The following is a 26953-nucleotide window of genomic DNA, read 5'->3' as shown; positions in this document are numbered from 1 at the left end:
TCTACATCAGATTGTCCTGATTCTCCCTGAGTGACTAGATGGGGTGTCCTGCTATCACCCTGGAGTGAAATGAGTCTTTGATACTGGACAGTCTTTTTTTAATTCTCATCTAAAAACAGAGGGATGATAGCTCATATATGAGATTTCAAAGGTCTTTTATTTTGAAACTCTACATCAGATTGTCCTGATTCTCCCTGAGTGACTAGATGGGGTGTCCTGCTATCACCCTGGAGTGAAATGAGTCTTTGATACTGGACAGTTTTTGTTTTATTCTCATCTAAAAACAGAGGGATGATAGCTCATATATGAGATTTCAAAGGGTCTTTTATTTTGAAACTCTACATCAGATTGTCCTGATTCTCCCTGAGTGACTAGATGGGGTGTCCTGCTATCACCCTGGAGTGAGATGAGTCTTTGATACTGGACAGTTTTTTTTTTATTCTCATCTAAAAACAGAGGGATGATAGCTCATATATGAGACTTCAAAGGTCTTTTGTTTTGAAACTCTACATCAGATTGTCCTGATTCTCCCTGAGTGACTAGATGGGGTGTCCTGCTATCACCCTGGAGTGAGATGAGTCTTTGATACTGGACAGTCTTTTTTTTATTCTCATCTAAAAACAGAGGGATGATAGCTCATATATGAGACTTCAAAGGTCTTTTATTTTGAAACTCTACATCAGATTGTCCTGATTCTCCCTGAGTGACTAGATGGGGTGTCCTGCTATCACCCTGGAGTGAAATGAGTCTTTGATACTGGACAGTTTTTTTTTAATTCTCATCTAAAAACAGAGGGATGATAGCTCATATATGAGATTTCAAAGGTCTTTTATTTTGAAACTCTACATCAGATTGTCCTGATTCTCCCTGAGTGACTAGATGGGGTGTCCTGCTATCACCCTGGAGTGAAATGAGTCTTTGATACTGGACAGTTTTTGTTTTATTCTCATCTAAAAACAGAGGGATGATAGCTCATATATGAGATTTCAAAGGGTCTTTTATTTTTGAAACTCTACATCAGATTGTCCTGATTCTCCCTGAGTGACTAGATGGGGTGTCCTGCTATCACCCTGGAGTGAGATGAGTCTTTGATACTGGACAGTCTTTTTTTTATTCTCATCTAAAAACAGAGGGATGATAGCTCATATATGAGACTTCAAAGGTCTTTTATTTTGAAACTCTACATCAGATTGTCCTGATTCTCCCTGAGTGGCTAGATGGGGTGTCCTGCTATCACCCTGGAGTGAAATTAGTCTTTGATACTGGACAGTTTTTTTAAAATTCTCATCTAAAAACAGAGGGATGATAGCTCATATATGAGATTTCAAAGGTCTTTTATTTTGAAACTCTACATCAGATTGTCCTGATTCTCCCTGAGTGACTAGATGGGGTGTCCTGCTATCACCCTGGAGTGAAATGAGTCTTTGATACTGGACAGTTTTTGTTTTATTCTCATCTAAAAACAGAGGGATGATAGCTCATATATGAGATTTCAAAGGGTCTTTTATTTTGAAACTCTACATCAGATTGTCCTGATTCTCCCTGAGTGACTAGATGGGGTGTCCTGCTATCACCCTGGAGTGAGATGAGTCTTTGATACTGGACAGTTTTTTTTTTATTCTCATCTAAAAACAGAGGGATGATAGCTCATATATGAGACTTCAAAGGTCTTTTATTTTGAAACTCTACATCAGATTGTCCTGATTCTCCCTGAGTGACTAGATGGGGTGTCCTGCTATCACCCTGGAGTGAAATGAGTCTTTGATACTGGACAGTTTTTTTTTTATTCTCATCTAAAAACAGAGGGATGATAGCTCATATATGAGATTTCAAAGGTCTTTTATTTTGAAACTCTACATCAGATTGTCCTGATTCTCCCTGAGTGACTAGATGGGGTGTCCTGCTATCACCCTGGAGTGAAATGAGTCTTTGATACTGGACAGTTTTTGTTTTATTCTCATCTAAAAACAGAGGGATGATAGCTCATATATGAGATTTCAAAGGGTCTTTTATTTTGAAACTCTACATCAGATTGTCCTGATTCTCCCTGAGTGACTAGATGGGGTGTCCTGCTATCACCCTGGAGTGAGATGAGTCTTTGATACTGGACAGTCTTTTTTTATTCTCATCTAAAAACAGAGGGATGATAGCTCATATATGAGACTTCAAAGGTCTTTTATTTTGAAACTCTACATCAGATTGTCCTGATTCTCCCTGAGTGACTAGATGGGGTGTCCTGCTATCACCCTGGAGTGAAATGAGTCTTTGATACTGGACAGTCTTTTTTTAATTCTCATCTAAAAACAGAGGGATGATAGCTCATATATGAGATTTCAAAGGTCTTTTATTTTGAAACTCTACATCAGATTGTCCTGATTCTCCCTGAGTGACTAGATGGGGTGTCCTGCTATCACCCTGGAGTGAAATGAGTCTTTGATACTGGACAGTTTTTGTTTTATTCTCATCTAAAAACAGAGGGATGATAGCTCATATATGAGATTTCAAAGGGTCTTTTATTTTGAAACTCTACATCAGATTGTCCTGATTCTCCCTGAGTGACTAGATGGGGTGTCCTGCTATCACCCTGGAGTGAGATGAGTCTTTGATACTGGACAGTTTTTTTTTTATTCTCATCTAAAAACAGAGGGATGATAGCTCATATATGAGACTTCAAAGGTCTTTTATTTTGAAACTCTACATCAGATTGTCCTGATTCTCCCTGAGTGACTAGATGGGGTGTCCTGCTATCACCCTGGAGTGAAATGAGTCTTTGATACTGGACAGTTTTTTTTTTATTCTCATCTAAAAACAGAGGGATGATAGCTCATATATGAGATTTCAAAGGTCTTTTATTTTGAAACTCTACATCAGATTGTCCTGATTCTCCCTGAGTGACTAGATGGGGTGTCCTGCTATCACCCTGGAGTGAAATGAGTCTTTGATACTGGACAGTTTTTGTTTTATTCTTATCTAAAAACAGAGGGATGATAGCTCATATATGAGATTTCAAAGGTCTTTTATTTTGAAACTCTACATCAGATTGTCCTGATTCTCCCTGAGTGACTAGATGGGGTGTCCTGCTATCACCCTGGAGTGAGATGAGTCTTTGATACTGGACAGTTTTTTTTTTATTCTCATCTAAAAACAGAGGGATGATAGCTCATATATGAGACTTCAAAGGTCTTTTATTTTGAAACTCTACATCAGATTGTCCTGATTCTCCCTGAGTGACTAGATGGGGTGTCCTGTAGGGATGTGCATCTCCATCACTGAGGCCGATGCGATGCGCATCTCGATACGTTACCACGATACGATACATTAACGATACCTTTGAAACACCAGGCGATGCGATACGATACGATTCACCCCTGTTGCGATACAGTTCGATACGATTTGATTCAACATTATGCGATTCGGGGCGATACGATGCGATTCAACACGATGCAAAAATAATGATACTTCAATATGGTACGACAGAGGATTTTTGTTTTATTCCTTATATGCAGCAAATCATACATTAACAAAAAAGTGCTTTACATATTTGGTACTGCACATCCCATCATGCCGTTTATTTTTTTACCTTTAAAAGCTCTCCAGAGTACAATTGTATAACACCTCACAGTTAAACAATGTAAGGATGCATTGCTCATGATTAACAATGTGCAAATAACAGCTACCATAGAGCAATGCCCATACAGCTGCCAGCCTGATGTGCTTAACACTCAGAGGCTAACACACCAGTGAGCAGAAAGCATTGGTTTCTATCTGAACAATAAAGAAAACAAATAACCTTTCACAAACAGGTATTTCATAACTGCTTACAGTAAGGAAGACATTTAAATTATTATTGGCCGTCACAGGCTGCTGTAAGCTAAACACCTCTCTCTGACAGAACACCTCACTGAGTGATTTAACTCATATGTCTCACTTTCAGGTTTCTCTTTTCAGCCGCAGACCCCATGTCGCCTCTTTATGTGCGTCGCTAAGTTCCTCGTACTACTTGTGTACTTTAAAGCGGCTCGGCATCGTTAACAATTTGCGAGTGATTTTTCAAGTTGACCGTCTGTAGTAATAGTGCCGCGCACATATACCATCAGGACGTTACTGATGGGGTGCGGCTGCGGAGTGATACTGTGTGTATGCAAGTCCGCATCTAGGACGGATCTATGTATCATGGCTGTAGACCTGTTAAGTAATAAAGATACCTCATACAAAGGTCTACGGATACCTTATTACTCTCCATGACCTGCGGTCAACTATATAGCATAAATGACTATTACACCGTCTTTCTTGAACAATCCGAAGTGTTGCCAAACGTTTGATTTGTAGGTATTTTTCGCTGCGCTGTGTTTCTCTTTCTCCTCAACTTCCGTGTGTGTTGATAACTGAGACTCTCGTTCTCCGTAGTGGCGAAGCAAATATCAAAGATCGTCTCTGCTGAACGTTGACAAGATAAGGGGATTTTATATGAATGAATCGGTTTTTTACCGATGCAAAGACGCTACGTAATCGATGCATCGCGAGTTCAACCCAAACTGTAGCCGATGTGCACTCTTTCAACCGGTGCACTCGCATCTTGAACGTTTATGCCGGTGCACCGATGCGAATCGGTGAATCTTAACATCTCTAGTGTCCTGCTATCACCCTGGAGTGAAATGAGTCTTTGATACTGGAAAGTTTTTGTTTTATTCTCATCTAAAAACAGAGGGATGATAGCTCATACAATAGAGATTTCAAAGGTATTTTATTTTGAAACTCCTTAAGTTTTACATTCACTCATTTATAATGTGGTAGTAATACGTAGTTTGTTTTAAATATTTATTGATCACATGATATAGTAGACATTTCTTAATTTAATATGTTTGGTATGTTATTTTGGTGTGTTTGTTATTGACCGAGTAAGTGCTTTTATTTTGAAGGCAGTGTTTCCAGGACTCCGTAATGCATAGGATATTCGCGCACCGCAATATCACGTGAGGGCTGGCTTGACTAGGTTTTCCCGAGTGGAGGCTGGCTTGACCGCAGTGACGACTACCAAAGGTAACTCTGCATGAAGTTTAAATTGAGTTTGGATCATACCTTTATTCTGATATGCACACATGATGTACAGTATATACATGTAATATGAAAAAATAAAAGTATAAATTACATTAATATAAATAATATGATTCTGTGATTCTCCAATCAGACCTGTAGCCTATGTATTTATACAGGTTTAAACACTTCAAAATGACACATTAAATACAAATAAAAACTCTGGGCACTTTGCCTGTATGAAACTGAAATAAGCTGGGGAATATTATGGGATCTCATTTTCATCAATGTGATGGAGGAACAAAGGATTCTGTAATTCACTGAAATAAACTCTCTAAAATAATGACAAATATCTTATATGGATTCCCATTGGATTTCGTTATATTGCAGAAAATATGCTGTTTGGCTAACACATCTTTATAATATTTACAAAGTTTTGTTCAGCAGGATAATCTTTACATATTGTGCTTTTTAAAATGTAAATGCAGATGCCAGAAGTTTAAAGCTAACGCTAGGCTAACTGCATCACAATTGCACCCATGCTAAGCTTAAGACAGATTTGTGTCGGCGTTTAGTCGTTTATTTAGTCACTTGTTTGCAAATGTCATTTTTATCATACAAGACATTTTGGGAAATTCACGATTTGGGTATTTACCAACATATTTTATGTCGTAAAAACAAAGTATTAAAATATCTTCAGCTTGTGTTAACCACAGACCTTATTTCAGGCATTTAACGAAAAACCCATTCAAAAAAAGGTCTGATTCAAGACAAGGGAACTGGAAGTTGTAAAATGCTAACTAATTTCCAGGTTTTAGGACTCGTTCTTGCACCACTAACTATTTAGCTCTAGTTGCTCCACCATGTGCAGTAGCTGCTGTACTTGAGTCCGGTCTCCTGTATTTGTGCGAAACACTTGGTGCCTTTGTCCACATCTGCCCAGCAGCCACTGCAGAGGCTCTCCACTCTGCTCGATGTGATTCTCCACTGTCTTTCCTCTCAGCTCCTCTCCGTAGGTGAACAACACCACAGTGCTTCTCCACACATCCTGCCCCAAAAGGCTGAGGTGCATCTCCACCGCTCTCCTGTCTTTCTCTCTGAAGGAGCCCACCGGTACAGCCAGAATGAACATGACTTTGCTCCACACGGGGCAAAGGGAAAGGCTTCGACTGATCTCCGTCCTGACCTGCTTGGAATTGGCCAGACCGAACAGGCTCCACCCGGGGGAGTCCACCACGATCACAGGCCCCCCCGATACTTCCCCATGGCGTACAGAGCACCTGGTGGTCTTTGTGTCGGTCTGAAACTCCTCACTGTCCAGGATCACGTTGCCTGCTGAGCTCTTTCCTGACTTGCTCCTTCCCAGCAGGATGAGGGCAAGAGCAGGTTTGAAACCAGCTGACCCTGCTGGGAGTCCTGCAATGACATAGTGCAGCGATTTTTACATTTCAAATATTTGTTCCTTTCAGATCAAGGGCTGAATTAGAAATGTCTCAGATGAGACACATTCAGAAACAAGTATGCGAACACTGCAACTCTTTATATTTTTCTCGGTAGAGTTCACAAAAAGTTAGCGTTAGATAATGCATATCCATATTTTAAATTATATACAATTCCAGAAAACTTATTTTACGCCTCAATGTTATGATTTAGAGGGGTTTCATGGTGATATTTATTATCTAGAATGATTTCCCTCCCCTAGTCTGTTGCAAAAGGTATGACCTTACCTTAACACATCTGTAAATACAGTGTTTCTTACAAATTAGTTAGCCACTTTTGTAGCGCATACTGTATCCTATAATTATCATTAATAACCTGATTTATTTCACTATCATGTTCAAACAGGTGAATATTATTAACACACTTTTTGTCGTGATACAAAGAGATGATTTAAAAAGAAGATAACAAAATGTCAGTGTGAAAAAACATTTAACTCATATGTCAACAAATTTAAACGAAAACGCTGAGCCTGGCTTACCTCTGGGTATTAGTTGTAGTTGTTTGGAGGCCATCTGCTTTCTTTGCCATGGCCTCCCATCATGCATATCATGCATGACTCTCATTTCTATGTCTTCTTGTCTTCCTTGCGACCTCCTCACCTCCCTTAAGCTCACTTCTCGTCTGAGCTGGGTGTACATCCTGTCCTGGACTCCTCTGGGACGCTTGTTCGCCTCTATCATCTTCTGGATCTTCTGAAACAGCTCTGCCACCTGAGCCTCTGAGGCCCCAGGCTGGTTGCTCAGAACCTGGTACCTGTTCCCACATCGCTCCAGCAGCCAACGAAGAGTTTGACCTTGGCGCCTAACGTGCTCCTTGATAGGGAGGCCTCCTGCAGAAGAGATCACCTCATTGGTTGAGTCAAACATCAATGGACAGAGCCAAAGGACCATCACTTTAGTTATGAAGGAAAGTCTACAGCCTAATGCTAAAGTCAGCAAGACACAATGAAAATGATGTTTAGCAGGTATTATGGTAACCATCTTACTTTGTGTTGGTATGCTAACATTTGCTAATTAGCCCAAGCGCACAGAGTACAGCTTAGCCTGATGGCTAAGTTTTGCAGTATTTGGTTCAAAACGAGGACATTTTGACTGGATTATGGCATTTTTATTCATCCTGAGATGAATATCGCAAATATCTAAACCAAATGTATAGTCAATCTATCCAAAAATCAAGACATTTAAGGTTATTTTTAGCTAATAAAAAGACAATAGCTGTTGGGTTCCAACATTGTATTTTGGCCAATATGTTCCGCCTTTTTTACTTTCAACAAGGACCTTTAAATGCATGGACCAAAGCCTGATCAAACACGATTCGTTAATACTACTCAGATTACAAACAGAAACCAAAAAGCTTCCATTACCTAAACCTTGATCCGTTGCATTACATATTTTGCATTCATATGCAGAGATCTGTTTTAAAAGATTAGGGGCCACCAAAGTCAATAAACATCTGAATCCAGTTTCAATCCAATCAATGATATTGTTGCAATATTTCGATCTGAAATGTTCATAAAAGGTCAAAATGATTTATGTATACCCTCACCCCCTGGTTTCTGATCAACTCTTTTGACAGCAGAAACTCTGCATATCTTCGGTTGAAAACTGAAAACGCATCTAGTTCGATTGTACCTTGGCAATTCAATTATTGCTGGCGAAAGAAAAACCACAAAGTACTTGTTGAGTTTATTTAGGCTTGTAACTAATTCACCAGCACTTACTATGGTATGGTCTTGCATGAAGTGAATATATCTGCATTTTCCTTGTAGTTCAGAGTTTGCATCTTTACAGTTTTTGCCCTTATTGTAAGTCGCTTTGGATATAAGCATCAGCTAAATGAAATGCAATGTAATAAAATGGGATAGGATTAGGGTTGTTGTTCTTTCAAGTTTTATGAAAACCATGACAGTAATTTTTTGCTACTCTTGCTGACAAACAAACCTCCTTGGTAGAGGTGTTTAACTGGAAACTTTCTATCTGACTTTTATTCACTGGCGAGTTAAGTGTGCGTCAATTACGTCAATATAGCGGGTCCTCAGTGACTCTGTCACATGAACAGTGAGCATTATGTCATATAAAATGTTAATTAGTTTACCTAGCAGGTCTCCATGAGTGAAGAGGACCATAGCTTGCTGCCAGATGGGGGTTTGGAGCAGTCTGAGCTGGGCCTCCATGGCCCTCCACTCCTCCGGGCCAAAGGTGGAGGTGGTGGGCAGCACCAGCAGGATGACATGGGGCTCTGGCTGGCAGAGGGACACGCCTCTGCACAGATCCTGGGACACCCTGTCTTGAGTGGTGCAGCTGGTCAGCCACCCTGGGGTGTCCACTACTGTCACCTGATTGATCAAATGAAGTGAGTGAAGAGGAGATTTTGAGGTAAAATGAGTCAATCAAAGCTGTAAAATTGTATATTTACTTGTATTCCAAAGACGTTTCCAGTTTCTTTGGAGCTATGAGTTGTTTTTTTGCGAAAGGCAGGTTTCCCAAGGATGATGTTTCCTGCTGAGCTCTTCCCACTTTGTTTCTCACCCAGTAACAAAACCACCAGCTGGGACAGGCTTGACTCTGGGCCTGAAAAGTTAAGGATCCCCTGATCATACACATAATCTATCCCATCATCTTTCTTACATTTCTTTAGAGTGACTCACCCCAAGAGGCTGCCATGTCAAGTTTTCTGTTTTCTATAATCCACAGTCACAGTGTGTGTCAAGCTACAGTCTGAAATGTCTCTCCACAATCCTTTCTTCACAAGTGATTCCAGCTCTGCATTTACTTGTTGTTCTGTGGAAAAGCATTAGGGTTGGAGCAGCCAGCCCACACGATTACTTAATGTGTGTGAGTTTCAAAGTTCACCAAAGAGAAGTTCCTGAGAAGTGGCTTTGGTAATAAAATGACTCACACATAAACAGAGGCTTTACAACACTACACACACATGTAATCTCAAAGGTGAGACAGACACACTTAAACAAATGATATGACTTTAACAGTAATGTTATATTACGCCAAGAGAAGCTTTCATGTACTTGAGAGCTTGATTTCCTGGAGGCAAACACGTCCAATTCGATTGAAAAGTCTCGTGTTTCCTCAATGTTATGTGACCAAGTGACCCCAAATTAATGTGGCATTGTAACCTACTCTGAAGACAAAGACACACCTCTTTAATTTGATTTGTGTGTGTTTTATTCTTGAAATTATTATTTTTTATCAAGAATTCAAAAATGTTCAAATAGAAAAGTCAAATAGTTTCAATGAAATTTGACCTAGCATGGAATTCTATTCCTGACAAGCAGTACAAACCGTTTTGAATTGGATTTCAGTGTTTCTTTTTATGTTCTATGAATATTTATTGAACATTCCCAGCTTTTTTAAAATAGCTTCCATGTGCTATGACCAAGTCACTACACGTTTATGCAGCATTGTTATACTATGCTGCATGTGTAGGACACACCCTTTTTAATAGAATGTAAGTGTTTTTATCTTTTTGAAAATTCAGCCTTTTTTCTTTTGAAGTACATTTTTTCTCAATAGCTTCCATGTCATATGACCAAGTGACATCAAATCAATACATCATTGCAACACTCTGTTGTAAAGTTGCAATATCACTCCGGAAAAGCAGGACACACCTTTTTATTTTGCACTATATAATATATGGATTTTCTAAATGAATTTTAGTGTTTTACATTTTTTATATGAATATTTTATTGAGAATTCAGTTAAATTGTTTTGATTGAAGAGTCTTGTTTTTTCAAAAGCTTCCATTTGAGCAAAAGACTCCAAACTAATTCAGCATTGTAATACTATATGCTGGACAAGTAGGACACAACTCTTTTAATAGGATTATACTGTTTTTCACTTTTATTTGAATATTTTATTGAAAATTGAGCATTTCTCTTGAAGTGTTGCTTTTTCTATAGCTTCCATGTCATGTGAACAATTGACTCCAAATCAATGCAGCTGAGGAGGTAACATGTCTTTTAATAGCATTTTTCAAAAATATATTTTATATTTTATATGAATATTTGTTGAAAATTCAGCTTTTTTGTTAAGAAAATTCTTATTTCTTTCCAATAGCTTCATTAATTGATCAATGCTTATGACCGGTTCAAACTTGTGTCATGTCATCAAAACAGTCGATTGTCATTGATTGATTTGAACATTTTTATACATTTCAAAGAAGACCCCCCCTCATGACCCCTTAGATTTAGCTGACTCGTCAATTTGGGGGTTCTGCCCTAGGGTGGGATAACAGTCTTATTTTTTTGCAATCACAATTTTTTCTTTCTAGTCCTCGTTCCTGTGCAAGTGCTTATCTCTAACAGTCACCATGTGTGAGCTAAATCGGCTGAATCTCCATCATAGAAGCTAAAAAGAGACAAACACTCCAAGTAAAACCACTTCTTTTTTTTAAACTTTTATTCATTCATACATATATATGTGTATATATGAATATATATACATATATATATTACTGTTAAAAAGTGTGACTCATCACATTATCACCTGTAAGCATAAATAATCATTTTTTCTCTCTCTTGAAACCTGGGAAATAAACCAACTGAAACAGTTATGGGTCATTTTCAGCACCATTGAATAGTACATTCTCTATTTTGCATCAGGATATAAAAATATACAGATATAGTGTTTTTCTTCTTCTTCTTTAAAACATTCTTTCCGTGTTGTTCAATGGCATGAAACAAGAGAGGAAGAAAAGACCTCATGCTGACAATGAGGATTGTTAGCGTGGTTATCGTCTATATTACTAATCCTTAGCAGATCCGTACTCCACTGTCCTTTCATCCGCTCACAGCACTTTCAAAACATCAGTAGCAGCCACACGTGGGAGAAAAGAAAAGAAAACACACGTTTGGAGGGTCGTCCTCTGAAACATGTCACGCTCACAGTGCCATCGGCCTCCCAGCCACCGTAGGAGAAATAGCGAGAGGTGGATGTCGGGCGGAGACGGTGGGAGTGTGTTGGTGTCGGGGGAAGGGAAGGCCGTGAACATCGAGCGGGCCGGGGGGGCTGCAGGCGCCTGCAACCACCAGCAGTCCTGTTACTATCACTCTCCACAGTCCAAAGTGTGGGTGCTCCTGATGATGCTCCCCCCCAAAAAAAAACATTCAAAACAAAATTCAAAGCAAAAAGGTCAAAATTGCAACAAGTGAGTGTTAATGGTTCGAGGCAAACGAGAAGAGAGAGAAGCGAAGGCGCGGTCAGGATGCTCGCAGTGCATAGAGAGGGACAGCTTTACTGGAAGGTCGTCAGATGGGATTATTGCCCTTTGTCAACCTTGCACACGCACACACACACACACGCACACGCACACGCACACGCACACGCACACGCACACGCACCTCCACCCAGAACACGAGAGTGGAGACGGTGAGAGAGAAAGCAGGGCTGGTGGATCAGTGGTTTCCAGAGGGTTCCTCTCTCTGGCCTCCAGGCTGGTGGGGATGTGTGTGTGTGTGTGTGTGTGTGTGTGTGTGTGTGTGTGTGTGTGTGTGTGTGTGTGTGTGTGTGTGTGTGTGTGTGTGTGTGTGTGTGTGTGTGTGTGTGTGTGTGTGTGTGTGTGTGTGTGTGTGTGTGTGTGTGTGCGTGTGCGTGTGCGTGTGCGTGTGTGTGATATGTCCCAACACAAGTCCAAAATAGGCTCAGCTCCACCAGCTCTCTTTATTTTCCCCATCAGCCTGTCCGTCGGTCAGAGAGGTGTTGTGGCCCGTCGTCTTCCAGGAGGCTTCACATCCGCGAGGAGGAGGCCAGCTCGTAGAACAAGACGTAGGCGTCGCTGCTGCGCACTTGGCTGGAGGACATTGGCGTTACTCTGGGGAGGAAGAGAGGGGAAAAGGTTTAATGGTGAGAAAAAAGCACTTCATTAGATTTTTTAAAACCGGCTTCTCATTATCCTTTGGTTGATGTAAACAGTAACTGTATTGTATCCATGTCAGGGAACATAAAGATACATTTTGTGATCCGGCCGCCATGTTGAAAACCGTTTAGTCAAAATGAAGATTTGGTCACTAGGCAGAGCACAACCTTCTAGTTGTACAGCTCAAGCTGATAGCTGTAGAACAAGAGGGTCTTCCAAACCAATCTGATCCAACAAATGGGCTTTTTGGTCTTTGTTATGATAGTTTCCGTCCAAGAGACACGGACTAAAACTGCTTTTCTAAAAAGTTGAATATTTTCAACTTGAAATCACTCGGAGCAGTCACACAAAGCCAAAACGCTCAGAATCAAAGAGGCTGGGCGCTGCGCTCTTTGGTCGCATGAGATGTTATGTGCTCTGTTTTCATTGGAATCAATTACAAATGTGTACCTTAGGCAGGAAGAGAATCTTCATCTATATTTGGTTAGCGCTGACAGCCGGACAGTTTGGTGACAGCTCACCAGCAGTGACTGACGTTGCACTACCGACTCCTCCATTGGTTTTTCTTCAAGATTTAAAGTTTTAAGAAGCTCATTTTATATATGTTATTCAAGCATTTAAAGCTAGATGATTATTATTATTAAACAGTAACTTAGAGAGTTCAGTTGACAATATAAAAAAACAGAATTACCCTTTAGTTGTCATTTATGAGTAAGAATACATTTGAGCAGGTTTAGTTTATTTGTTTACATTATGGGTTTGTTGAGTCATGAAAAATGACCATAATAAACTATATATTAGTAAAAATGTAGCATGCTTTAATGCTTCAAAAACATAATGCCAGTTTGTGTACATTTCCATATTTTAAGTCACCTTTAAATGGTCATTAATGCCCTAAGGTGTTTCTCTGCACATACTTGGTGCATGTTTTTATCCTGATGAGAGCACATTAGTAGAACCTACCTGGAGTCATTAAAGGTGTACCATTCTCCCGAGTTGGGGTTGCGACAGTAGGCTGTGTAGTGGCCGCCCATAGTGGTGCCTGAGTGGTTGGAAACTGCGTACAGGTTGTACACTGCATTGACTGAAACGGGACAAAAACACACTTAAAGCCAGCACTTCTTTCATAAGGACACAATTGAAAGGGCACAGTTTCTCACCCCATTACTATTAGATATTATTTTAGATTGAATATCGGCTGGGATGCTAAACATAGATCAGATATCTGGAATGGTAGATGGGTACTTACGGCAGTTTTCCGAGGCAAACTCCCGCAGGTCGAGATCCTTCATGGGGAAGTTAACAAAGGTGGACAGTTTGCTGGTTCTGCGGGCCTCAGAGAAGCGTTTCAGGTCTGAGCGGGAGGGGAGTCAAGGAACAAACTGCTCTGTGTGAACCTTTCAGTACGCTCCGACAACACTTTGTACAACTGTGCAGAAGCTCTGTTACTGGATGGAGTCAAATATCTACACTCGTCATCAACATTTGGTTAGTGGATGTGAGTGCAGTCTACAGACGTTCTACCAAAACTTTAAAAACATGACCCGTCAGAGCTGTTTCAAACAACTGGTGTGCTTTTGCAATGTCAAGGCAGCAGGTTCAATAGATCGACGGCATATTAAGGTCATTGTAGGTTAAACAATTATGCAGCAAGATAGGCAATATTCAGAAAAAAACTGTTGTGATTTAGTTATGTGAATTTGCAAGAAAAATCTAACAAATATAAAAAAAAAGGTGTATTCTCTGAGATTAAAGTGGTCCAAAAAAAGTCAATTGCAATAGTTCTTTATTAAGTCATCCTTTGAAGATTTTCTTCTTCTTGTGAATTTGACACTTTTATCGCAAAGAATATCTATTTTTCTCTTGATGTTTTCTCGAAAAATGTTACCCCTCCCATATCAAGAAAATTGCCACAAATGTAGCAAATCACAGTCACATAGTATTTGATCTGATTGCTCATCCTGCTGACGGTGATTGCACTACACTCATCATCAGAATGTATAACTTTGTACTACAGTGTTGCCATAGATGACACACTAACACAGGGATGGGCAACTTGGATGGTGGTGGGGGCCACATAATGTATGTACTGGCCACCGGGGGGCCGCAGATTCACTTGGAACACACACACACAAATTCCATGTGTTGTATGTAATTATTAACAAATATACTAAGTCTGACATGTTCATTGACTTTTTACAATCTTTCAGGGAACATCCTCTAATAAGCTCACTAAACAAATATCAGTTCACAGAAATGTTATTTAATGTTTGTATTGAACAGGTTATTAAACAGTGGAATAAAACTATTTTAAACTATTGGAAAGCACGGAAAATGTGTGTGCATAGAGATTAACCATTAAGATGACATAAACATGAAGTCATGAACACTAACCCAGACATTAGTTGTCTAACTTGAACCGAAGACACTTGTAGCCTGTCTCTGCTGACGCACAATAAGGGGAGTGTCAACACAGACACCTGTCAACCCGCACTCTGCTGTTCCTCAGCGCCACTCCCCCTCCCTCCCGCTGAAATTATGAATGAAAAGCGTAGTAATCATAGATAACACGGCAGGGTCCGTGACAGTTTGTTTTCATCTGATTTCAAATAAACAAAGTCTTGGTTTTTAGAATATTAAACTTGTTTCGCCAAATTTAGATGATAAATACAACTTTGAAGCTTGTGAAGGCATAATTACAAGAGGCAACTTAACGTCACAGCAGACATAACAACAGCCGGTGTTTTTTGTGAGTGTTTGAAAAAAGATGAATTACGTTGTTTATAAATTAATCTGAGGGCCGCAAAAAGAGGAGGCGGGGGCTGCCATTTGCCCATCCCCGCACTAACATCCTGATACTTTCCCATCTATATGCTCACTGCAAACATCACATTACATCAGCATCTATGAGACATGTACCAGCCACTACTGAGGAAAGGATACGCAGCACTAAGATCTTGGGGAACTTCTGTATTGTGAACTTCTTAGTACATCTTCTCCTGGCTTTACACCTGTAGCACGTCTGTGGAGAGGAAATACAGTTTGATTTCAGGACATGGAGCAGACTTGGGGAGTAATGGATTACAGGTGACAGGATAAAAAAAGGTAACTCTATTCCCTTACAGTTACATTTCTATAATACTAGCATGATGACAATTCAAGATAAAGTGGCTATGTGGACACAGGCCCTACATATGCTGAGTCATGTTCTAGCACTGAGGAGTCATCACCGCTCCGATGGTTCTTACCGGCTTCTCGTCTCCGTCCAGGACGTCTTCTTTGGTGAAGAGCCGCATGCAGTCCATCAGGCTCACCTCACCGTAGCCCTTCTGAGCACAAACATAGATGCATTCACATTAGCATGCACACACACACACACACACACACACACACACACACACACACACACACACACACACACACACACACACACACACACACACACACACACACACACACACACACACACACACACACACACACACACACACACACACACACACACACACACACACACACACACACACACACACACAGCACAAACAGAGACAGGGGGAAAACCAAAAAGCTCATGTTTAGAGCTGTGGGAAGATATTTGTGATTGCTTTAAACCATCGTGCAATATCAATATTGTAATATAAGAATAGATATATTGTTACATTTAATATATCATAATTGTGTACCCTGGTTTTCAAGGCTGCATTATAGAGATATTATGTTATTTTCTGAATTTAACAGACTTTAGCTGTTCTATTATTTAGCTCAGACAACTTAGTCTTTATGACCACATTAATGCAGATTATAAATCTAATTCTTATTGTTTAAATATGTTGTAAAAGCATCAATGCTCAACCCTACTATAGAGTGGTGCAGTGATGACGTATTTTTGTCACCACCCGGAAAGTAAGCCTCGCAATGTTTCCCTCGACAAAAAGCAATGGGATTTCTCCACTGGATTTCGCTATATTGCAGAAAATAAGTTCCGTGGCAAACACACATTATGATATTCAACAACTTTTGTTCAGCAGGACAATCTCGACTAATAACCCAATTTATTGATTTTTCAAGCGTAAATGCAATCACCAAAATATAATACGCTAATGCTAGGCTATAAACAATCTACATCACATTCACATGGCTGCCCATTGCCTCCGCTAAGCTAAAGGCGGCTAATGTTTGGTTTGCTGACGTTTAGCAGGTTGTTTAGCCACTTGTTAGCAACCGCCGTTTTTATGACACATAAAAGCTTCGGACATTCATATAGGGAGTATCCACTGGCGTATTTAATGTCGTAGAATATCTCTTAAGCTTTTGTTAACCACATACCTAATTTCAAGCTTCTAACCACAAATATGTTGACTTTGAGAAGAGGGAATCGGCAGTGGTAAAATGCAAAGTGTTTTTCCTGGTTTAAGACTTGTTTCTGCACCACTAAATGATGGTGATTTGATTTTCTTCATAGTGCCCAGCTCTAACTAACAAGAAGTACAAAGAAAGGTCACCTCTGCGCTACCTATTGTGCTGACATGTGTCTGCTGACCTTCTGGGGCTTGTTATGTAAGGCTCACCAGTGTATGTGTATGTGTATGTGTGTGTGTGTTTCCTAACCTTGGCGATAGGTAGAGAGAGATCCCAGAAGGGGTCAAAGACGGTGGAGCAGAACCCGCAGTGGCTGCAGGTTAGAGAGCTCTTCAGCTGCCCCACGAACACGTCTGCAGAGATAAAAGCAAAAAACACGACGCTGATCACTGGCTGAACACATCTGGCATGAAAAACAGTGACAAAAGATGTATGTTTTATTTGGCTTTTCTGTTCTTCTTCATGCCGACACAAAACAAAAAACGAATATTACAAATATAGAAGAGATTGAATGTACACACTTATACATTAAAATGGATGCTGATGCTTTTCTACTTACCGACTATCTTACTGTCTTCTCTCTCCAGATATTTGCTCCACATCTTCTTCCCTTTCTCTTCGTCCCTGAACATGGAGCACAGGAGTCTGTTAGAGAACTGGATGAGTGCAGAGTCATTGAGAAGATGGCCAAGAGAGTCAGAAACACACTGATCAGCTGTTCTTATTCAGAAAAGGAGTTAATAAGGAAATGGGTCAGAGCAGAAAACAGACACTACTAAGGGACCTGACCTACTTTATCACAGCTTCCCCCTGGGACATGATTTCAAGCTGGAAATGGATCTGCATTTTGTTTGATAGTAAGGCACTGGGTTTTGTTCTGAGGGTAGTACACAGAGATGGACCCTTAAACATGGCGTTAGATAACTGATAATCACATCTAACAAGAGTCGGAGCGTTACTCTGACTTGGGAGCCACAGAGGAAACAACTCAACAACCCAGGAGGTGAAGTGTCCCATGAGTCCTCATTGAGAGCGTAAGGAAGAATCTTAATGATGCCTCTGTCTAATCCCTGTTTACAAACTGTATACTATCATGGGCGGTGATGATCCAATGGACCCCTTGGCAAAGACACGCAAGAGACCCCACCCCTTCTACTACAGAGGCTTTGATGTTGTTTAGCCTTTTTGTTGTCTTTTTGTGTCTCTTCGTAGTCGTTTCATGTCTTTACATTGTCGTTTTGAAGTCAGCTGGAGCTCCAAAAACTACAAGCAAGTCTGTTTTTGTTTGTCTTTTTTTTTTTTTAACGTGGAACAGGGTTGGCTTTAGAGATCCTAATTAACTTTAAAGTTCACTTGACACTGGGTTCAAATCAGCTGTTGTTACATTTTGTAGTAATTTCTCTTTGTGGACGTTACGCATATATCTGCACTACTTAATACTGTAAAATCAATGTTCTAAGATAACAACGTACTATATATACTTGTACTATTACTACCGCTATCTGGCAGCTACTTCATAACTTTCTACTTGTACCACTTACATTTTATAATGCTGTCACTTATCTTTTCTGCCGTGAATATGCACTTATTTCATTTGAATTTAATTACTTATTAATATTAACTGTCACTGTGATGTAACAATGTACATGTCCACTCTGTGGGATGATTAGAGGAGTTCTGATGTCATGTTGTGTATCTTTTTAGGAGTGAAAGATCTTTTTCTTGTTTTGTTGTACCTTTTGTTGGTGTAATTTTGTGTCTATTTGGTTGTTTGGCTCCTTTTCATAGTCATTGTGACTCTCCTTGTGTTTTCTTGCAGCTGTTTTACATCAGAAGAGTTTTGCCTTTTTTGTAGTGAATTTGTGTTTCTATGTAGTAATTTGTAAACGAAAAAGACATTCAGGTGAAGGCCAGGGGGACAGAGGACTTACGGCAGGTGGTCAAAGTCCTCCACCGAGCCTCTCGGCCTGACAGTGACCCTGTTGACCTCGTTGTGCAGACCGTCCAGGAGGAAACGCAGGAACTCCTGAGCATCCTGTTGGCTGCAGGACACAAACACTCAGTCAGAATTGTAAAGCTGATTTTACTGTCATATCTCTAGACTCTTGTAGTTATGTGATTATGAGACAGAGGGAGGTGCTTCTAAAAGATTTACAAAAACAAACATTGTTAAGAGTGAAGGGTGTAACAAAGCTTACTTGTATCCGACAAATCTGGGAGCATATCTCTGGATCTGCGTTTTGAATTCTGACGGGCTGACGGCCTCGCTGCTGGACGACGTCCACATTGTCTGTAACAGCTTGGCAAATTCTGCAACAACACAAACACTCATTTGAGAATCCGCCGAGCGTGTGAGTCATTTGACTCACACGCTCGGCGGATTCTACATAACAGTGTATTCATGTCAAGTTAACAGCTCCATTGTTTTATTTAGTAAAAGTTTAAAAAAGGTAACTAAACCAAAAATGTCCGGACTATTGAAATATTGATCATCACATCTACCTTTTTATTATAAATGCAATTGCAAGAATGAAAGAGTACATAACTCCTATAGTGTGTATGTATATTGTGTTTTACCAGCTGTTCATATTAGCTTTGTGTTAAATAGGCATTGTTGAAAGTGCATTCAAGCTTTTTCCAAACATTCAAGACAGTGCAAACCTTGCTAAAAGGCCAAGGAAAATATTGTCACAGCCTACAAATGATGACATAGAAGCAGATCTACTGCAGAGGTAAAGAGGTAATGAGTGTGAGGTCTGTGGGAGGTTCTGGTTCCAGCCTCTAGGGGGCCTATGTGACTTGTCTCTCACCTTCCATGAGGGCGGTGTTGGTGCGGCTGTTGTTGTTAAGGTCTCTGCGGTGCGAGTTGTGCAGGCAGTAGTCCCGCAGGCTGTGTGTGTTGCTGAGACACTGCAGGATACTGTTCATGAAACACTGCAAGGACAAACAGCGAACAGTGAGATTGCATGACTGATAACATCACGTTCTATTCAATAATGATACTTACACATTTATGTACAAAATGATGGCAAAAACCCACCAGTATTCTTACAATCTAGTTTCGAACAATAACATATATTTACTGATTTAAATGTTATCCATAGCTGAATCAAGCAAGTTAAAGAGGACATGCTAATTTTCAGGTTAAAATTTGTATTTTGTGCCTGTTTTGAGACATGTCTCTGTGCTTTAATTAGACCCTCTAGAAAAACGCGGGCTAAAATCCTTGATTATGCGGGCTAAAATCCTTGATTATGCGATTAAACATGCGGGGTTTTAATGTGATTTTATGCGGTGAAATTGCGGGAAGTTGCGAAATATGCGGAAAGTTGTGAAAAATAATAGATTTTTTTTAAAATATTGGGCTGTCTTATTTATTCTCTCTCACACAAAACCTTCCACTAATGTTAAACCCCTTTCCTATTCAATTAAACACATTCAATGTTTATTTATTGTAAAAGCAATGGGGCTATTTTAATCACACTCTCTCTCACTCACACACACACACACACACACACACACACACACACACACACACACACACACACACACACACACACACACACACACACACACACACACACACACACACACACACACACACACACACACACACACACACACACACACACACACACACACACACACACACACACACACTTCTCCGCCTCATTTTGTTTTCATTTACTCTTATCTGCAGCTTCAATCTTGTAGGCTACTCACTTCGTTTCTTGTAGCCCTCGAAAGGGTTTTGGAGGTTGATGCCTCGGTGAACGTGAGTTGTTTGGCTTTCTTGTCCGCAGCAGCAGAAAGCATTTTCAAATGTTTGAATGAATCAAAGTGGGTCATCACCGTTGACTTTCTCTAAGACGTATGCTCCAACACACAGTTGCACGGGGTGCAGAATAGTTTCCCCCGACTTTGGTGAAAGACATCAGGGTACTGCTTTGCCCGGTCTTTAGCAGAAATGTTCGTCGTGTGAGTTCCACACGTTCACTCTACGGTGTTGTTTACCTTCTGTGATGCGCAAGCTGATGACGTCACATCATCATCATCACTATTTCACGTCAAGACGAGTTAACTTTTTTTCCCCCTCAACTTTGTGTGGAAAAATACGGGGAATATTTTGAAAATCTGCGCCATTTTGCTGATTATGCGTTAAACTCTGCGATCGCAGGATCGCGTTTTTCTGGAGGGTCTAATTAATGTTCAGAAAGCTCTTTATTTTTCTCATACTGCCTGTGCTGCAGCACCTCTTTTCATCCTCTGTCTGAAACCAGAGCCCAGTCTGCTCTGATTGGTTAGCTGGCCGGCTCTGTTCTGATTGGTCAACCACCTAAAGTTTTCCCACCCCACACATAAAATGTGTTGGAGCTCTAGCCAATAGAAGCGTGAGTGTTACAAAGTGATGTCACTATATTACGGTAGTAAAAAGGACTCCAATGACAGCGTTTCAGTGTCAATGAGCGTTTCAGGGAGTGTGTGGGAGAGACACTCCCTCTGGAGGGAACACTGGGATTTTAGCCTTTGCAGACCCTTTACATGCAACAAGCCTATACACACTACAGGGAAGGGAAAACCCCAAAAAAACATAAATAGCCTAACCACTTTTTTACAGAAGGTAAGATGAGGAGATTGATACCACTCTAATATACCCTAAAAAGTAATGTACCCTAAGTATGAAGCTTTTAGCCACCCGGGATTAGCTTAGTTTAGCTTAGTAAAATGGGAAAACAATTGCAGACAATTTGCAGTCTTTAAAGTCGAAGAAATAGTCCTTTATAACACCAGAATAAAAATGGCTTTAAAAAAGGCGCTGCTTTTCCACCTTGGTTTATTCATAACAGAGAGAGTCCACCCATAAATCAAACCTACATCTTTTTCATCCTACCTGTAGCGACTGCTCGGTGATACAGTATAGTATATATAGTACAAATACAGGGATTACAGTGTATATTTCTACAGGCTTTATTTCCAACACTCCTACCAAAACTATTCAAATTGATAAATATCACTACAGGTAAGCGGATGTATTTTTTTGATGTTGGGGTACACTATCCCTTTAAGCTACGCTAACCATCTGTTGTCTCCCATATCATGTAAACAACACAGGGATTTCTTTAAAGACAAAGTGAAAGAAGGGTCAGCCCGGTGCAGTTTGAGCAGATCAAGAGACACAGAGTCCTCCCTGGTCCAGCGTTCAGAGTGCTCTGATTAGGTTACCACACACACACACACACACACACACACACACACACACACACACACACACACACACACACACACACACACACACACACACACACACACACACACACACACACACACACACACACACACACACACACACACACACACACACACACACACACACACACACACACACACACACACACACACACACACACACACACACACACACACACACACACACACACACACACACACACACACACACACACACACACACACACACATTTATTTTAAGAGCTGTCCTTCTGCCTGTTGCCTGGTAGATAGAAACTCTGGACCACCCCTCCTGTGTGGATTCAACAAACTGCACTCAGTGTAACACCATCCGGATGAGGAGGAGGAGGTGGTGTGTGAAGAATGAGCTGTTTGGCTCCACACACATTTTCAGACTTAGATGTGGTACGAGTGTACTTACTGTGTTTCCTAGGTTCTTTAATCCTACCAGGCCTTGGGCACTCTTTGAATTCTGAAAGACAAAAACACAGAATATACAGGTGAAAATCTATCTCATAATGTTACTACATGACAACTAGATTTATGTATTTAAATTCACACAAGAAGAAATAAAGGGTCGTCTACCCAAAACGCATTTTCTTGCCATTTTTAAACAGTGAACATTTTTAAATATGAGAGTCTGGTTTTCATTCCAGAAGACATGTGTACAGTAAGATTAAAGAGCCTAAAATATTTGATGTAGGATTGGTTTGAACTTGAATTTCCTGTCTTGTACTTATGTTTACGTCTGTGCCTTCACAGTTTTATCTTGAATTGATCAGTCACAAAAATCTCTGATAAATACTTTGAATACTTTTTATTCTCTTCTCCTTTGCTACAGTACGGTTTTAGCTCCAGGTTTAATACATTTTGGGAACTATTTCTATTGACCTGTGACTGGAGTGTCTACCTGACAAATGTATTAAGTAATAACTATATTTATGATTAGCCGAAGAGGAAGAATAAGTTAGAAACAACATTTAAACACTTAAAAAGTAGTAAAGAGTAAGCTAGTACAGTAAAGTACATTCCGTCATCAACAAGGCCTGAGTCCCCCACTGACACTGACCCCCTCAAAAGGCACTATGCATCACATTAATGCACATCATGGGAGCCAATCTGGTTCATTTAAATAATTTAAACCCTGCAAAGAAACACATTTCTGTCCTAGGCCCCCTCATTTTAAATAGGCAGGGCTCACCAATTCCAACAATGCACACATTTGTATTTTCCATGTATTTTATCATATTTTGCTCTACTTAGTTTTTTGTGCTTTTATTTTGAAGGCAGCTTTTAGCACAGAGTGATTTGGGCTCGGGCATTTAGGTATTTATTGACAGGTGGAAGTGGGATTGGTGCGCCAGAATGGGCAAGTGTTTTTTTTACCAGGGAAAGAAACTAGGAATGCCACAAGAAAAGGAACAAAGAGTAGGATTGGTTAAACACGTTATACTGTTGGATTATTGGATCATTGGAATAAACTGCACAAAAGGAACTTCTTGCTTGGACATTGGATCATTTCCCAGCGTTATCGCTATCTGGTGCCTCAGTGGAACTTATACTGTGAAGTTCATTTTCTGTTTGATTTCTTTATGATTTAGCCGCTACAGTCCTTTTCTTACAATTTCATTTCTTAATTTGTCTGTATGCACTATACACACTAAACCAAATTCCTTGTAAACTATCTTGGCAATAAACCGGTTTCTGATCAGCTGTTGTACTTTATACCCCCAGCAAGCCAGACATGTGACAAGGAGATGATCTGTATACCCTCCACAGTTGCATTTTGTGTTGGTCTGGGAGTAACAGTAGGAGGTTTTTAATGAGCATTATCTTGAAAAAGGAACTTGTTTTTGTTATCTCTTAGTCAGATTCTCTTATGGTAGATATCATGGAATCAGTGCACCTTAAGGATTTTCTACTCTGCAGCTTTCAAATTCTCAGCTTAAGACATCATGAAATCTAGACATTTAAACTCAGCCAAACACAACCGAGGCAAAGCTTATAATCATGATCTTAGAATGGTACCAGAGTGCTTTTCTGAACTTATGTCATCACTTGCTGCAGCTCGACTTCATGACATAAGTTGAGTAGTTATATAATTGCGTAGCTAGAGGAAGAACTAACAAAGAATGCGGGGGTGGAGAAGGAATAAACTTGTGACTCGACTGAGGAGCAGAAGCAGCTTACAATAACGCTTCAGAAAGCCAAATGGAATTCATTTCTCATGGCTGAATCATACCTCAGCAAAAGAAGTGTCACGTTTTTCTGCTATTGTGACATTTCATTAGCTGTTCAAGAGTTTTCATTGTGGCATGATACAGTACGTATGAGAAAACCAAAAGCTCATTTGACCAGCTTCTATTTTCTGTATGAAAACAATCTGACTGGAGGCCAAGCAGAGAAACTAACAGTGTGGTAACGTGAGCTTGTATTTTCTAGGCAGAGACCAACTGTGCAGGGCCGGCAGCCTAACACCAGTCACCTGATCTCACAGGCACTGGAAATCTATCTTACCCACAAGGCCCCTCCTCCCATTACCCTCACCTGCAGTGAAGCTCGAGCGCAATATCTGTAAGAACTATTTATCAAGACCAGCATGAGGTGACCAGAGGTGAGACCACAGAAAAGGCTAAAAGGGCTGTTCTGTAGTTTGAGGGTAAGAGAGTGAAAGCTTCAATGGTCAAAAGATCATTTCAATTGAGGCTTGAAATTTAAAAAGAAAAGACACTCAATAGAGCCCCTAAAGCAACAATGCTTTAACTGTTCGCTCAAATCAATCAGCGAGTGTAAATATGTATATATGTATAACAAGTGATAGTAGCTTGTTCCTTACCTTGAGACCAATTTTATATCTAACAAGAGAATCAGTTAAGAACTTTCAACTAAAGCTGCCTTCACATGATACATGGTTAAAGCGTTTCTGTGCTGACGTTGCTGTTGTGTTTCTATGGAGAAAGTGCTGCTCAAAATGTTCACAGAGCACAGCGATGAAAGTTCAAATTATTTCATCTTTGACCTCTGTTAGCGCTGACCTTTCAACGCGCAACCAAACAGATAGCCAGCACGGGAGGTTATAGAATTAAAACTTAACTATTTTCACCACAGGGCTCTGAAAACCCTGGATGTGACCTGACCTGACAACCTCACAGGAACGACCACTCTCTGTACAATGGATGACCTCGCTGACCCAGAAAAGTAGTCCTCCTTAACACCATAAAGAAAGGTATCGGCAGACTTGTAGTGTCAGAATGTGTTATATGAGCGTTCGAGAAATGACTGGAAGTGTCTCATAATCCTTAGATCGCTGCTGTGCATCAACATAAGAAGGACATAATGCTGCATACACACTATTACTTTTTCGCTTAAAATGCAACGCTTATTCTAGAGTCCAGCAACTTGCGTTTTCAAACCCCTAAAAGTCAAGCTTATGAAATCCCTTTTATTAAAAAACTCCATTATTGCGTTTCAGTACAGTACACGTCACTTGTTAGACGCTTTTATCCAAAGAGACTTACATACATTGAATACTGTGGGCGATCCGCACAAAAACTGAGACTTACTGAATAAAATGGCTCAAGCTAGTTGGGGATGTAAGATAAGATAAGAGGTACTTTGTTGATCCCAAATTAGGAAACTTAACTACCGGTAGTTGTTTCCAAAGAAAGGCTTTGCCCTAAACCCTGCAGTTAGCAAATGGCAAATATGTGTCATGTGAATGCAGCTTTAAGCCTATTTCATTTCTGTCATTTCAGATTATGGTTAACATATGCACAAGGGTTTAATAATACAGTATTAATGAAGAAGGTATTCATTTCTTTCTCTTACTTTTAGTTTTTTGAGACTTTTTGTGTATTGCACTGCTTTTGCAATGTGGTTTATAGAAAATGCCGCTTCAGCTCCAAAAGTCTGCATTTTAGCTCAATCAAATATGTGCAACTAGTACCAGGATGCTGCTGTGCATTTGCAACATTAGGGTGGCAATTCACCCTATATCGGAGCTTTAAGATGGCAGTTTGTCACTTTCCAGACCCAGAGGGAACCGCTTTGTTTAGAGAAAAAACACTTATTATGACAGCAGAAATCAGTCAGTAGTCCCGTCTTTAGCTATGCTTTTTGCCTTCTCGAGGTTCATGTGATCGGAAAAATGTCAGTCTGTTTATTAGTGACGTGAGCCTGGAGCTTATCAAGTTATGAGCACTGTTACAGGAAGGGCTTTTTACTATTACATAAATACCCTCTGCCATCTGTCTCTTATTCAGGAGGAAAGAGTCAGCATGTGGAGGGGGAACATCTACAGTTTAATTAACTGTGGCTTATCTAAATCCTCCGCTCTGTAAAGTCCACTGTAATGAAAAGAGCACTTTATAGCCACGACCGTATATCACTTGAACACACACTTCCTGAAGGAATCCGGTTCGACAGGAAGCAGGAAGGATTCTCTCTGGTCACCTCACTTTTTATTTCATTAGAGAGACACAACAGCTCGTTATCACTGTTCCACTGTTGGAATGTGACAGTCTGACTGTGCCGCACTCTGCTGAGTAATGCCACGGCCGGTTCCCAAAAATAGCAGCTTTGCTTTTATTAACGCCCGCTTGTCCCCTCGCCATTGGCTGATACTTCGGCTGGCCCTGGAGACGTCACGAGGATGAAACGACGTCCCGGCTCTGTCTCCGTAGCAACGCTATTCTTATTTTTTTTTACAGGAAAGGAAAGCTAGAGGACATGGTGACATCACGTTGACAAGACTAAGTGTGTGTGACTCAGTGTGTGAGGAACGACTTGGAGCAGATGTGACTGTTATACTGGAATCATGACATTACTTCTGCGGCTGAAGGGATTTGATTTTGAGGATACGGGTTATCGTACTACATAATCTAGCAATAGCTAGGGATAAGCATTGTTTATATTGTAAGGAAATGGCACTAAATTATTATCTGTC

At 40.3% G+C, this 26953-nt stretch overlaps 2 protein-coding genes across 6 annotated transcripts in view; both read right to left on the bottom strand.

The window, feature by feature from the left end:
* Positions 1-5062: 5062 nt before the first annotated feature.
* On the bottom strand, positions 5063-10650 carry LOC307034882 (GTPase IMAP family member 8-like; the record flags this gene model as incomplete). The annotated part of the gene is made up of 5 exons (XM_079673809.1): positions 5063-6450; positions 7013-7363; positions 8629-8869; positions 8950-9165; positions 10642-10650. 5 exons carry the CDS (start codon positions 10648-10650, stop codon positions 5870-5872), a joined length of 1398 nt encoding a protein of 465 aa, XP_079529935.1. The 3' UTR covers positions 5063-5869.
* A 278-nt stretch (positions 10651-10928) lies between these two features.
* The window catches only part of usp2a (ubiquitin specific peptidase 2a), a 50167-nt gene continuing 34142 nt past the window's right edge, over positions 10929-26953 (bottom strand). For 3 of the 5 annotated variants that reach the window (XM_079676555.1, XM_079676554.1, XM_079676557.1), the window contains 11 exons: positions 22430-22480; positions 19572-19695; positions 18960-19071; positions 18693-18803; positions 17321-17385; positions 17011-17114; positions 15651-15731; positions 15346-15424; positions 13652-13756; positions 13366-13486; positions 10929-12357 (listed from right to left, as the gene is read on the bottom strand). In XM_079676555.1, the coding sequence (XP_079532681.1) occupies positions 12273-12357; positions 13366-13486; positions 13652-13756; positions 15346-15424; positions 15651-15731; positions 17011-17114; positions 17321-17385; positions 18693-18803; positions 18960-19071; positions 19572-19695; positions 22430-22480 (1038 nt within the window). In that variant the 3' untranslated portion in view covers positions 10929-12272. The remainder of the gene's footprint in view (positions 12358-13365; positions 13487-13651; positions 13757-15345; positions 15425-15650; positions 15732-17010; positions 17115-17320; positions 17386-18692; positions 18804-18959; positions 19072-19571; positions 19696-22429; positions 22481-26953) is intronic. The other 2 variants (XM_079676556.1, XM_079676558.1) reach the window with 1 other exon arrangement.

This window comes from Notothenia rossii (assembly GCF_949606895.1).
Source record: "Notothenia rossii genome assembly, chromosome: 4".
NCBI classification, from domain to species: Eukaryota; Metazoa; Chordata; class Actinopteri; order Perciformes; family Nototheniidae; genus Notothenia; species Notothenia rossii.
The sequence above is the reverse complement of the archived record's forward strand: the minus strand, read 5'-3'. Positions and strand labels throughout refer to the sequence as shown.